The 12,500-nt window shown below is 48.1% G+C and overlaps 1 protein-coding gene across 6 annotated transcripts in view; it reads right to left on the reverse strand.

Moving 5' to 3' along the window:
* LOC134077300 (dedicator of cytokinesis protein 7-like) overlaps positions 1 to 12,500 on the reverse strand; it is a 56,873-nt gene that overhangs the window by 3,278 nt on the left and 41,095 nt on the right. For all 6 annotated transcript variants that reach the window (XM_062532816.1, XM_062532817.1, XM_062532822.1 and 3 more), the window contains 12 exons: positions 11,933 to 12,091; positions 10,848 to 10,948; positions 9,081 to 9,273; positions 8,619 to 8,762; positions 7,810 to 7,941; positions 7,365 to 7,379; positions 5,719 to 5,844; positions 4,428 to 4,517; positions 3,763 to 3,999; positions 3,213 to 3,356; positions 2,109 to 2,215; positions 1 to 44 (listed from right to left, as the gene is read on the reverse strand). The exon at positions 1 to 44 is cut by the window's left edge and continues 142 nt beyond it. In XM_062532816.1, the coding sequence (XP_062388800.1) occupies positions 1 to 44; positions 2,109 to 2,215; positions 3,213 to 3,356; positions 3,763 to 3,999; positions 4,428 to 4,517; positions 5,719 to 5,844; positions 7,365 to 7,379; positions 7,810 to 7,941; positions 8,619 to 8,762; positions 9,081 to 9,273; positions 10,848 to 10,948; positions 11,933 to 12,091 (1,492 nt within the window). The remainder of the gene's footprint in view (positions 45 to 2,108; positions 2,216 to 3,212; positions 3,357 to 3,762; positions 4,000 to 4,427; positions 4,518 to 5,718; positions 5,845 to 7,364; positions 7,380 to 7,809; positions 7,942 to 8,618; positions 8,763 to 9,080; positions 9,274 to 10,847; positions 10,949 to 11,932; positions 12,092 to 12,500) is intronic.

The following is a 12,500-nucleotide window of genomic DNA, read 5'->3' on the forward strand; positions in this document are numbered from 1 at the left end:
CTGCACCAATCAGAGCCTTGTTCTTCCTCAGCGCGTCCTCACACCTGGAACAGAGAGAGGGCCCACACTCAGAATGACCATGCTCTTCTCTCTCCTCCCTCCTCTTCCTCCCTCTATCCCCCCCTCTCCTCTCTCCTCTACTCAGAATGGCCATGCTCTTCTCTCTCCTCCCTCATCTTCCTCCCTCTCTTCCCCCCTCTCCTCTCTCCTCTCTCAGAATGACCATGGTCTTCCCTATCCTCTACCTCCTCTATTCCCTTTTCTCTTCGTCTTCTCTTCCCTCCTCTACCTCCTCCCTCTCTTCTCTCCTCTCTTCTCTATATCCTCCTTCTGTTCCTCCTTCTCTTCCCTCCTCTACCTCCTCCTTCTGTTCCTCCCTCTCTTCTCTCCTCTACCTCCTCCTTCTGTTCCCTCCTCTACCTCCTCCTTCTGTTCCTCCCTCTCTTCCCTCCTCTACCTCCTCTCTCTCTTCTCTCCTCTCTTCTCTATATCCTCCTTCTCTTCCTCCCTTTCTTCTCTCCTCTACCTCCTCCCTCTCTTCCCTCCTCTACCTCCTCCACCTCCTCCTTCTGTTCCCTCCTCTACCTCCTCCTTCTGTTCCTCCCTCTCTTCCCTCCTCTACCTCCTCTCTCTCTTCTCTCCTCTCTTCTCTATATCCTCCTTCTCTTCCTCCCTTTCTTCTCTCCTCTACCTCCTCCCACTCTTCCATCCTCTACCTCCTCCTTCTTTTCTCTCCTATACCTCCTCCCTCTCCTCTCCCTCCCTCCCAGCTTCGTTTTTATGTTTTATTATGAAGTTTTTTTTTTAAATGACTTTGACTGTTGCTCATCTATGCTTTTATCTACTGTTTGGTTGTGTTTATGTAAGGCACATGGAATGACCTCTGTGTATGAAATGCACTATATAAATAAACTTGACTTGACCCCCTCCCTCCCTCTCTCCTCTCTTCCTCCCCTCTACACCTCCTCCTACCACACTTTGACTAGTACTTGTAATGTCGGCGCTCCTATCCTCTAGTTCTAGTTGGCAGATGCCCAGCTGAGGTCTCCTCTGCACAGTAACGTAAATGTTATTCTATTGCTGTAGGTCGCTTTGGATAAATGTGTCTGCCAAATGAATACATGTAAATAAATAAATGTAAGTAAATAGACGTAACTAAATAAATGTAAACGACACCTGTGCTGTGCTACGGAGCTGTTTCACGAGAATGAGAACCAAGCAGTTAACGACAGAGGGTTGTGAGGTTGTTCCCAAAGCATGCGGTGGCGTCATGCTGAGTTGTTTATGACATTTCATTCTCAAATCTATTCATTTTGAAAAACACTCACGAATCAGTGACTGTGCTGCACAGATCTACGTTTTTTCTTCAGTATGTGTGTTCTTTTTCTTTTCTTGAATTTCCCCTTGGGGATCAATAAAGTATCTACTGTATCTATCTATCTATCTATCTTTTGGTCCCCATTAGCTCTGGGGCTGTTTGTGCCTTGTTCCACCAGCAACAGACTACAGAAGCCAAACTCAATACAATCAGTGTCACGGAATTGTTTACTGAGCATGTCTGAGTTGTTTGCTAAGTGAGTTGTGAAGTTAGTTTTAAAGCCCGTTATATGGTCATTCCACAGCTTTTCACGGTGGATTTGTTTAGAAGCCTGATGTCTTCCTTCGGCAGGCTGTGGAATATGTGGACTTCTGTGTAGAAGAGATTTGAACTTCTTCATGACATTTTTGGATAAAAACATGTAGATGTTTAAACACACACACACACACACACACACACACACACACACACACACACACACACTTTAACTGTACTAAAAGGCACTGTTCATAATCAGTCACCTTGCTATGGCATCATGAAAGGCCAATTGAAATGCTAGAGTTTGAGTTACTGAACAGAATACGCCCATCCAGTCCATCTATTAACTGATTAGATCGATAGAATCTGAGTAAGCTGTTTATAATGCACTGTGCTCCTCTAAGCCCTCTCTGGCTTTGGGGAGGATTATGTGGTCAGCTTAATGGATCATCTGATTGATTAGTCTCCAGAGGCCTAAGGGAAGCAGTGTGTGTGTGTGTGTGTGTGTGTGTGTGTGGCATGATCTCGTCACCTCTTAGTGAAGTCCTTGAAGCACAGACGTAGCTTGTTGTGGTGGCGGAAGAGCTTGGGGTCGTCTGGAATGTCAGAGAGGAAGACCTGCGCCACCTCCAGAGGACCCTGCGCACGAGGGGGAATGGGAGCGAGGTAGAGAGTGTGTGTGTTTGTGTGTGTGTGGAGGGGGTTGGTGAGAGGGGAAAGGGAGAGAGCGATAAAGACAGGAAGAGAGAGGGAGAGAGATGGGACAGGAGAGGGGGAGACAGAGAGAGTGAGGGAAAGAGGAAGAGAGAGACAGAGAGAGAACCATCACATTCCAGACCAAATTCATAAATAAACACTCTAAATATTCACGAATAAACACCCTTAATATTCCCAAATAAACATCTAAAATATTCATAAATAAATATTGTAAATATCCACAAATAAACACGCATAACACTATTCCAAGCAGTGCCTGAGTCATGGCTGAGCATTTGCCTTCAGTCAGACCAAGTAACAACAGTGGCAGCAGAGCCACTACTCTTTCTGCTGAGCCAGGTTAGCGGTGGTTGCTAGGTTGGCCTAAGAGTGGCTGCTAGGTTAGGCTAGAGACCTTCTAATGAGGAGACACAGCACTCAATCCTTCATAGAAATGTATGAGGTTAGTGTGTAACGCCAGTATGGCAGTTGTCTACACACATCCCGCCCCTTTCACAGCCAAATGTCGACATGTGGACACATCGTGCCAATCATGCGGTGTGCTGTGAATACTTGGTGCCAATCATGTGGTGTGACCTCGCCACTGGAGCTCTCGCCACTGGTTGGTGTCGTGACGACTCGGCCACACGCAGTTCTGCTCAAAATAGATGCCCGATAAGTGCCCAAAGTGTGCTGCAATGTGGCCACCGAGTGGATGAACCTGCCTAAAAGTTAACAGTGGCTGCTTGGTTAGCCTACATGGTTAACAGTGGTTGCTAGGTTAGCCTATCTGGGTGGCGGTGGCTACTTGGCTAGCCGACATGGTTAACAGTGGCCGCTAGCTTAGTCTATCTAGTTGGTAGTGACTGTTAACCAAAAATCCTTCATTACTATATAAAAATAATATAGCTCCGCTTTCACCCTCTCTGGGTTAGCCTACCTGGTTGACCGCGGTTCCCACGCAGCCTTGCAGCACCATCTGGAGCATCTTGTGGTCGGCGGGGTCCTGGTGCGTGGCGAAGGCGAGCTCCTGAGTCTTCTTCTGCATGTCCTCAATGGCCACCTCCATCGGCACCAGAATGATCTGAATCAGTGGATGTTTAAGAGTACAGGGGAAGAATTAGAACACTTTGGTGCAATAACGCAAATCTCAAACAGGCACATAAGCATCAACGTATGTGTACGCGCATGCGCACACACACACACACACACAAATGGATTAAAGCTAAACTTCAAACAAAAATGTTGTAATCTGAATCAAAGAACAAGAGAGCGGTGCCGGCTGAGGCTTATACAGAAACAATCATACCCAAACACACACACATGCACACACACACGCCCTTGTGTACTCTCTCTCACTCACACACACACACACACATACACACACAAAAGCCATTGTGTACGCCCACAAACACACACACACACACACACACACACACACAAAAGCCCTTGTGTACGCCACCCACAAACACACACACACACACACACACCTCCTCCTTGTTGATGACGTTGATGCGCGTCTTGATGTAGGGGAAGGCGTGGGAGGTGGTGAGGATGGTCTTGCGCTTGTACTGCTCGTGCAGGTCTCCGTGGGCGCGGCCGTCCAGCGTGAAGGGCGTGCAGTACATGAACGTGCGCAGGTTGTAGTTCTTGTCGAAGTACGTGATCCGCTCCTTCAGCTCGTACGTGTCGAAGAAGGGCTCCACGTACGTGATCTGGAGGTAGGCCTGCTCAATGCAAACACACACAGAAACAGACACACACACACACACACACACACACACACACACACAGAAACAGACAGACAGACAGACAGACAGACAGACAGACAGACAGACAGACAGACACACACACACACTACTGTTAGGCTACTGTTTCTGGACGGCGTCTTGGTGCAGAAAGCCCCTGTTTAAAGAGCGATATAAATAAAGGAGCACTGGGCAGGGGAATGGAGACAACAGTGCATTAAAGTTCAAATCTCCCGTCCGCCATATGGAAGAGCTCATCAAGCCTTCCCTGCTGGACGCCATTCAAGACAGATGCATGTGTCCAGCCTCGGGCCAAAAATTATTTGTCTTTTTTCTTTTTTTCTTTTGGGCGGGGAGGTTCCACCCACGTGAACTTATTTGCCTCGGCTTCCTGAAGGAAATCTCACCTTATTGGGGTCCAGCTTGGTCTTGTCCACTGGGCTGGAGTCTTTGATGATCTCCACCAGTTCATCCCCAAAGCGCTCTGCATAAAACTCCTGCAGAGGTTCACATAGATAGATAGATAGATAGATAGATAGATAGAGAGATTACTTTATTCATCCTCGAAGGGAAATTGTGGTGTTAACGGCAGGACAAAGGGGAGTTATTGTAAATAGTTATGGCAGTGGGCAGGAACGATTTCCTATAACGGTCCATGTTACAGCGAAGCTCAAGCAACCTCCAGCTGAAAACACTCTGTTGTCTGACCAGTAGTTCGTTCAGTGGATGTGAGGTGTTGTTCATAATGTTAAGGAGTTTTTGCAACATCCTTCTGTCAACAACCAACTCTAGGGGTTCAAGTGCACTTCCAAGCACAGAGCCAGCTCTTCTAACCAACTTGTTGAGTTTTTTTGGCCTCATTTGCTCTGATACTGGTGCTTCAACAGATGGCTGCAAAGAAAATGGCACCAGAAGCAGCATACTGATAAAAAAAATAATGTTCAACATCCTGCTGCACACATTAAAAAACCTACTGTAAGCTTCCAGGGAGCCATAGCAAAGCATTAACGTAAGGACCTGCCATCCATTAACCAGCAATTCATCATATACTGTACGGTGGAGCATAACCTACTTTTACATAACGTAGCTTTAAAATGGCATGGAAACATCCAGAAAGCCACTACACTACTGTGTTTATGCTTTAATAATTCACCAGCCACTTCTCTCAGCTGAAAACACATGTTGCACAGGCATTCGCGCTGCCTGGAAGCTAAGCTAAGACAACAAAGCTCTCCCTCTTCTCTCCTTCTCTAAATCCTTCTCTTATCTTCCTCCTTCCCTTTATCTCTCCCTCTCTCTATATTGTTTTTAGAAATAGGTTGTGTATATAATGATGGAATTTTTTCTTTTTTTAATCTTTTTCTGAATACATAATGTATGCTGTTCTCTCTCTCTCTCTCTCTCTCTCTCTCTCTCTCTCTCTCTCTCTCTCTCTCTGTCTCTCTCTCTCTCTCTCTCTCTCTCTCTCTCTCTCTCTCTCTCTCTCACACACACACACACACACACTCTCTCTCTCTCTCTCTCTCACACACACACATACACACTCTGAATACATAATGTAATGCTGTAACACTCTCTCTCTCACACACACACACACAGAGAGAGAGCTGAATCACAGCATGTAAGGCCCTGATAGCAGAAAGATGAGGCCCCCGCCCCCCTCCCCTCCCCCTCCCCCAGGCTTATGGCTGCACGTGCCTCCAGGCGATGGGAGATCTCAGCCAGCTTGGTGATGGAGGGCTCCTTGTACACAAACTCCTGCTCGTCCAGGTCGCCGAAGCGGCAGCCGTAGAAGCCTACGCGGAAGTAGGTGCCAAACATCCTCTGCTCACTATGGACACACACACACACACACACACACACACACACACACACACACACACACACACACACACACACACACACACACACGAGATTAGCATCATGAGTGGGGCTCACTGAGGGATCAGTCTGTAACATGCCACTGCTGGGTGTTTATGGCCATCAACCTCTCAACACGGAGGGGAGGGATGACTGGGCGAGTGTGTCTCTCTGTGAGAGAGTGTCTGTCAGGGCAGATCAGGGCATGTCTGCAGTTGTGTGTGTGTGTGTGTGTGTGTGTGTGTGTGTGTGTGTGTGTGTGTGTGTGTGTGTGTGTGTGTATCTCTGTGCATGAATGAGTGAGTGCACTTGAGTGTGTGTATCATCTACAGTATTTGTCTGCATCCGTGTGTTTGTGTTTGCATGAGCATGACTGTATCTGCGGGTGTGTGTATGTACAGTATGTGTGTGTGTGTGTGTGTGTGTGTGTGTGTGTGTGTGCCTCTTTGTGTCTGCTCGTTTGTCTGGGTCTGCATGCATCAGTGTGAGTGGTTGCATGAGTGTGTGTCTGTGTCGGTGTGTGCATAAGTGTATCAGTGTTGGGGTGCATCTGGTTACGGGACAGAGCATAACTGTACACAAGTGCTAGTGTGTGTCTACGTGTGAGTGTGTGCGACTGAAGGGATCATCTGGGATGTGTGTGTGTGTGTGTGTGTGTGTGTGTATGTGTGTGTGTATCTCTTTATGAAGGGTGCATTAAGGTGTGTGTGTGTGTGTGTGTGTGTGTGTGTGTGTGTGCATATCTCTCTTTATGAAGGGTGCACTTGAGGTGTGTGTGTGTGTGTGTGTGTGTCTGTGCGTGTGTGTGTGTGTGTGTGTCTTTATGAAGAGTACATCTGGTGTGTGTGTGTGCATATCTCTCTTTATGAAGGGTGCATTTGAGGTGTGTGTGTGTGTGTGTGTGTGTGTGTGTGTGTGTGTGTGTGTGTGTGTGTGTGTGTGTGTGTGTGTGTGTGTGTGTGTGTTTATGAAGAGTACATCTGGTGTGTGTGTGTCTGTCTTTATGAAGGGTGCATCTGAGGCAGTGCGAGGCCCTGATGAGTGAGAGGCTGAGTAGCTCATGGTGCTGGAGGTGCATCACTCACTCCAGCCCCTCTTCCCAAATGGCCTTTATGTAACCGAGTGGCTGTCTGTGTGTGTGTGTGTGTGTATGTGTGTGTGTGTGTGTGTGTTTGTGTGTGTTACACTGAGTGAGTGTGAACATTACTCGAGTGTGTGTTCGGTTCTGTTATACTCACCCGTTTGGGGGCCAGACAGAACACCAGAGCCCACAGGCAATACCAGAGAGAGGATACGAGCATGAAGAGAATAAAAGAAAGAAGAGAAAGAGAGTGAGTGAAAGAAAGAAAGAAAGAAAGAAAGAAAGAGACAGAAGAACAAAGAAAGACAGTTGTTCTTTTATAAGCCGTGTCACACATGCACACACTTTTAACATTTATTTGACGCAAATTTGAGACGCTTCAGTGGAAGTGAATAGTTCTTACCTCCCATCCTGAGCTCTGGAGGAGGTTGCGCACAAACACACACGCACGCAGGCACGCACACAGACACACACACAGACACAGAGACACACACACACACACACACACACACACACACACACACAGGGAGAGAGAGAGAAAAAGAAAAGGAGGGATGATCAAAAGGAACGTCAGCATGTGATGGAATAACATTATCGGAGGCCTAAGAGGATCAGAGATTTAACAAGACTTATCCAAAATGCTCCGGCAAAGATGCCAGGCAGCCCGGCACGCTACGCTACGCTACGCTACGCTACGCCTCCACTGGATTCTGCCTCACACATCCATGTCTCCTTTGATACCAAAGCCACCTCTTCCCCTTCATATACTGACATTCAGACACATGCTGTCCGTGCGGTAATAATGCAGGCCAGCCGCGGGCCGGCGGGGGGCGCCCAGTGGAACGGACCTGGTTGTAAACTTTGTTGAAGGCGTCCTGCAGCTTGCCGTGGACGGTGGCCAGCTTCTTGAAGTCCCGGTTGGCCTCGTGGACGGGCAGCAGGATCTTGTAGACCTCGTTGATGGCTTCATACATGGCAGCCTGAGGGAACGGGTCAACGCCCAGAGGGAAAGAGAGAGAGAGAGAGAGAGAGAGAGAGAGAGAGAGAGAGAGAGAGAGAGAGAGAGAGAGAGAGAGAGAGAAGGAGAGAGAGAGAGACAGAGATAGACAGACCGAAAGAGACAAACAGAGAGTAAGCGAGAGAGAGAGAGAGAGAGAAAGAAAGAGAGAGACAGAGAGAGAGAGTATGAGAGAGAGACAGACAGAGAAGACAGAGATAGAGACAGACAGAGATAGAGATTTATCTATCACGCCTTTTATCAAAGCATTTCACATAAACATGTCATTAAAACACTTTCAACAGTCAACTTCCTGGCCTTGGTACATACATCCTCTGTTAAAAAAAACGACTGACAGCAAGAGCACTACGCCTTGTGCCACATACTTTCAAAAGCAATTTGCTCATCATCTCCTGCGAGAGAAGGGCGGGAGAAAAAGGACGAGTGAGATGGTGAGAATGAGGGAACAATAGAGAAAGAGAGAGAAAAGAGAGAGATAGAGAGAGAGAGAGAGAGAAAGACCACTCACTACCCACAGCTGCTGTCTTGCAGCACTTCAGTAGCCAACTCAAAGCAGACTATGTGGCTCACCATATATACACACACACACACACACACACACACACACTGTCTGAGGGCAGGCCCCGGCGTGACTCTCACCATGTGGAAGGAGGAGGCGGCCTGCTCCAGCAGCCCCACCAGGCCGGACTCGCTGAAGTATTTCCCAGCGCAGATGCCCTCCTCCTCAGGAGACAGGATGTCATCAGACACGGCAGATTCTTCCAGCACATTAGAGGAAATGCTCTACACTCAGAAAGAGAGAGAGAGAGACAGAGAGAGACAGAGACAGACAGAGAGAAAGAGAGAGAGAGAGAGAGAGACAGAGACAGAGACAGACAGAGAGAAAGAGAAAGAGAGAGAGAGACAGAGACATTGGGTGTGAGACTAGAACTAAACACTATCTGCTGAATTGCAAAAAACCACACACACACACACACACAATATACAGTAAACACACACACCTATATACAGTACACACACACACACACACACACACCTATATACAGTACACACACACACACACACACACACACACACACACACACGGCTGTTGCTGCTCACCTGGAAGGTGACGCAGCCGATGGGCAGGTAGCGGCAGTCCTCCAGCATGTTGAGGTACTCGGCCACCAGGGCGGCGCTGTGCACCAGGCAGTGGGCTGCCTCCGCGTGGTTGCCCCTCTCCGAGTGCTTCCCCGCCATGTTCTGCAGCCACGTCAGACGCAGGTCCGGCGAGTTCTGGTAACCCTTGGCGATCCTGAGGTCAGAGAAAGAGCAGAGCCAATGCTTTTGAGGGGCTGCTATACTCTCCATGATTGGATCTCTGCCATTTACCAGGATCATGAAAAGACACTTGAGGTGACTATACTCCCATAATATCCTGACTTCCAACAACCTTACTGAGAGGAAGAATTCCAAAACCATGTGTAGGCTGTCATGAAGCATGAAGCAAAGCCTAGCATGCAGTCATTTCCTGTGTTTTATGCTAAGTTAAAAGAAACAAAACCAAATGAATACCATATTAACTGCCCTCGTGTATTATCCTCATAGCTGAAGAAATGTTGCAAAATCAATGCATAAACCGCAGCTGATAGTGGGGAAATTACAGTAGATTGAATCGGTTAGGCACTGGTCTAACAGCTGGTAAGTGTTAAGTGGAGTTGAGTTCAGACCAAAGATATTTGACGAGATGTTCTACGACCTTGCAAACATGCATGAATACTTGCGACGGCGTGCAACATTTAATTCACACCGCTGCAACTCCATCTGCAATGGTTTCCTCTCGTCGTGGGTATTTGGTGTGAATTGGGCCTTAGAGATCTTGATAAAGGGTCTCATGTAGAGTCAGTGTTGGGATCATATGACCGTGTTCTGCGTGGCGATGACTCTGTGTTCGTGGTGGAGGAGGTTGTTTTAAACCGAGCACGTTGAGTAAGGGTCCCGGACTCCTTCTAATGAACGTTGGCCATCATGTGCTTCCCATCATTTTCACTCTAATCAGACCATTCCGCAGCCAATTCAGTGTCCTGTCTATGAGGTATTGTCATCTCAAGGGGAATCACATGGCGTCACATGGAGGAACATCATCTCTGTAGGCCTCTACTCATCAACTGAGTGCATGTGTTTACGTGTATGTGTGTGTGTGTGTGTGTCTATACCATACAATTAGGAGAGGAAAACGGATGTTTCCCATTCCAGGCACATTGTGTTCCGTGTTTATAAAAGAGAGGAACCCAGGCACTCTGACTAACTATACTGATACTCAATATTTCACTGCACTCAACCACCTTAATTTCAATCCCATTAGCAACACAAAGGGCCTGATTAAAGGAACAAGAACATTAATTATACAACAAAAGCCATTATGGAGTTGTAGTCGTTAGGAAAGTGTAGGTGGGAAATGAGTTGGAGTGGTTTGTCTCCCATTGGTGTTAAAGGGGGTTTCAAACCAAAGATTCGCAACGAGATGAGCTGCGACGTTCTAGAACCTTCCAACTGCAACTAGAATGGTAAGTGAATGGCAAGGTGAATGCTTTGTGAGGGCTTCCAACAGCTGGCAACGACGCGCAACATTTAATTCACACCGCTAAAACGAGCTGAAGTGGTTTGTCTCCCATTGGTCTCTTGTCTGTGCCTGTGGTGTTAGCATTAGCTACGTGGGACTGGAGGGCTAGCGCACCTGTACATGAGGTCCAACAGCATCTCTGTGTCTGTGGTGTTAGCATTAGCTACATGGGACTGGAGGGCTAGCGCACCTGTACATGAGGTCCAACAGCATCTCTGTGTCTGTGGTGTTAGCATTAGCTACGTGGGACTGGAGGGCTAGCGCACCTGTACATGAGGTCCAGCAGCATCTCCGGGTCCTGCTGGTGCTCCTTCATCTTCACCGTGTCCGTGAGAATCATGTGGAGGTTGAACACCAGATCCTGGACCTGAGGAAAACACACACACACACACACACACACACACCATTAGAAACAGATCTGCTGCCCTGACCGCTCACCTGCTCTTGGAACGGCGAGTCGCAAAGCTCAAGGTTGTCCTCACACACACACACACACAATCATCATTAGAAACAGATCGGCTGCCCTGTTGGTAGCCGTTGGGCTGCGGGGCTGTGTGTGGCCTTGCCCTGCCTCTGCCCCTGCTGCTCATTCGGCCCTTCAGCTCCCCAAAAACCTCAGGAGTAGCGGATGACTAGAATCAGATGTGTCAGATTAGGGCCGACGTCTCAGATCTTTGGAGAATGCCAGAGCTGGAGGGCTGCTCTCCATATATGGGTGCTACGGTGTGAACCAGGGCGGGTTCCTCCCTCTTCCTCCACTGTATATACATCACTGTGGCCCCTGCTATGGTCAGGACCAGAGCCTTTATTGTATCCGTTACTGTGTACTGCCTTCTGCTATACCCTCCACTATACCCATCACTGTGGCCCCTGCTATGCCCAGGACTAGAGCCTATTGTGTCCAGTGCTGTGTCCTGCCCTCTGCTATAACCTCCACTATGCCCATCACTGTGGCCCCTGCTATGTCCAGGACTAGAGCCTTTACTGTATACAGTGCTGTGTACTGCCCTCTATTCATGAGTTTCATCAGGTCCCTTTCTACAGGTGTATAAAAATCAAGCGCTTAAGATTATGAATGCAGACTGCAAGGTGCTTGATTAACCCACCTGTGGAAAGGGACCTGATGAAACCCATGAATAGTGCTACACCAGGCATGTAAATGCTTACGGTACTTTATTGCTGTTACTGATATAGTCTTTCTTAGTGTAATCTTTCTTAGTGTGAATGGCTCTTCACCGTGGCCTGCACTGTATCCAACGCTGCAACCCCAGGGGTCTGTGTGTGTGTGCGTGTGTGTGTGTGTGTGTGTGTGTGTGTGTCTCTCTCTCTCTACAGTGCCCTAAGCACTCACCTGCTCGGGGAACGGCGAGTCGCGCAGCTCCAGGTCGTCCTCTGCGTAGGTGAGGATGGTCTTGAGCGAGTGGCGCAGGTGATCCTCGTTGAAGTTCTGCGACGTTCCCACCAGGGAGGACAGGGACATGGTCACCTGCATCTTCACACGCGCAAAGTTCTGCGCCACAACAAGGAGACGTGATGAACACTTCACATATGAACTTGCAGCATTTAACATACAGTGTGCAGTGCAGCATCTAAACATATATACATATGCTGTACACATATAGGATATACCCATGTTTCTAACACTGATGCATGTATGCTGCTGGCTCATGACTTTGGCTAATCCAGTGTGCGTAAGTGAGGAGGAGTTATTCTCTGAGTGCAGCAGAAAGGAGAGTAATACCGGAGGGAAGGTGTCTGTGTGAGTGGGACTACCTATTTGGCGGTGTTGACGTTCTTCTCCATAAGTATGTGGAGGAGAGTATTGGAATGACTGTGTGTATGTGTGTGTGTGTGTGTGTGTGTTATTCTTACGTTGCCGATCTCAAAGCTCTGTCTCATGAGCAGTTAGAGTGATGCGC

The sequence above is a fragment of the Sardina pilchardus genome, chromosome 3 (genome assembly GCF_963854185.1).
Source record: "Sardina pilchardus chromosome 3, fSarPil1.1, whole genome shotgun sequence".
NCBI classification, from domain to species: Eukaryota; Metazoa; Chordata; class Actinopteri; order Clupeiformes; family Clupeidae; genus Sardina; species Sardina pilchardus.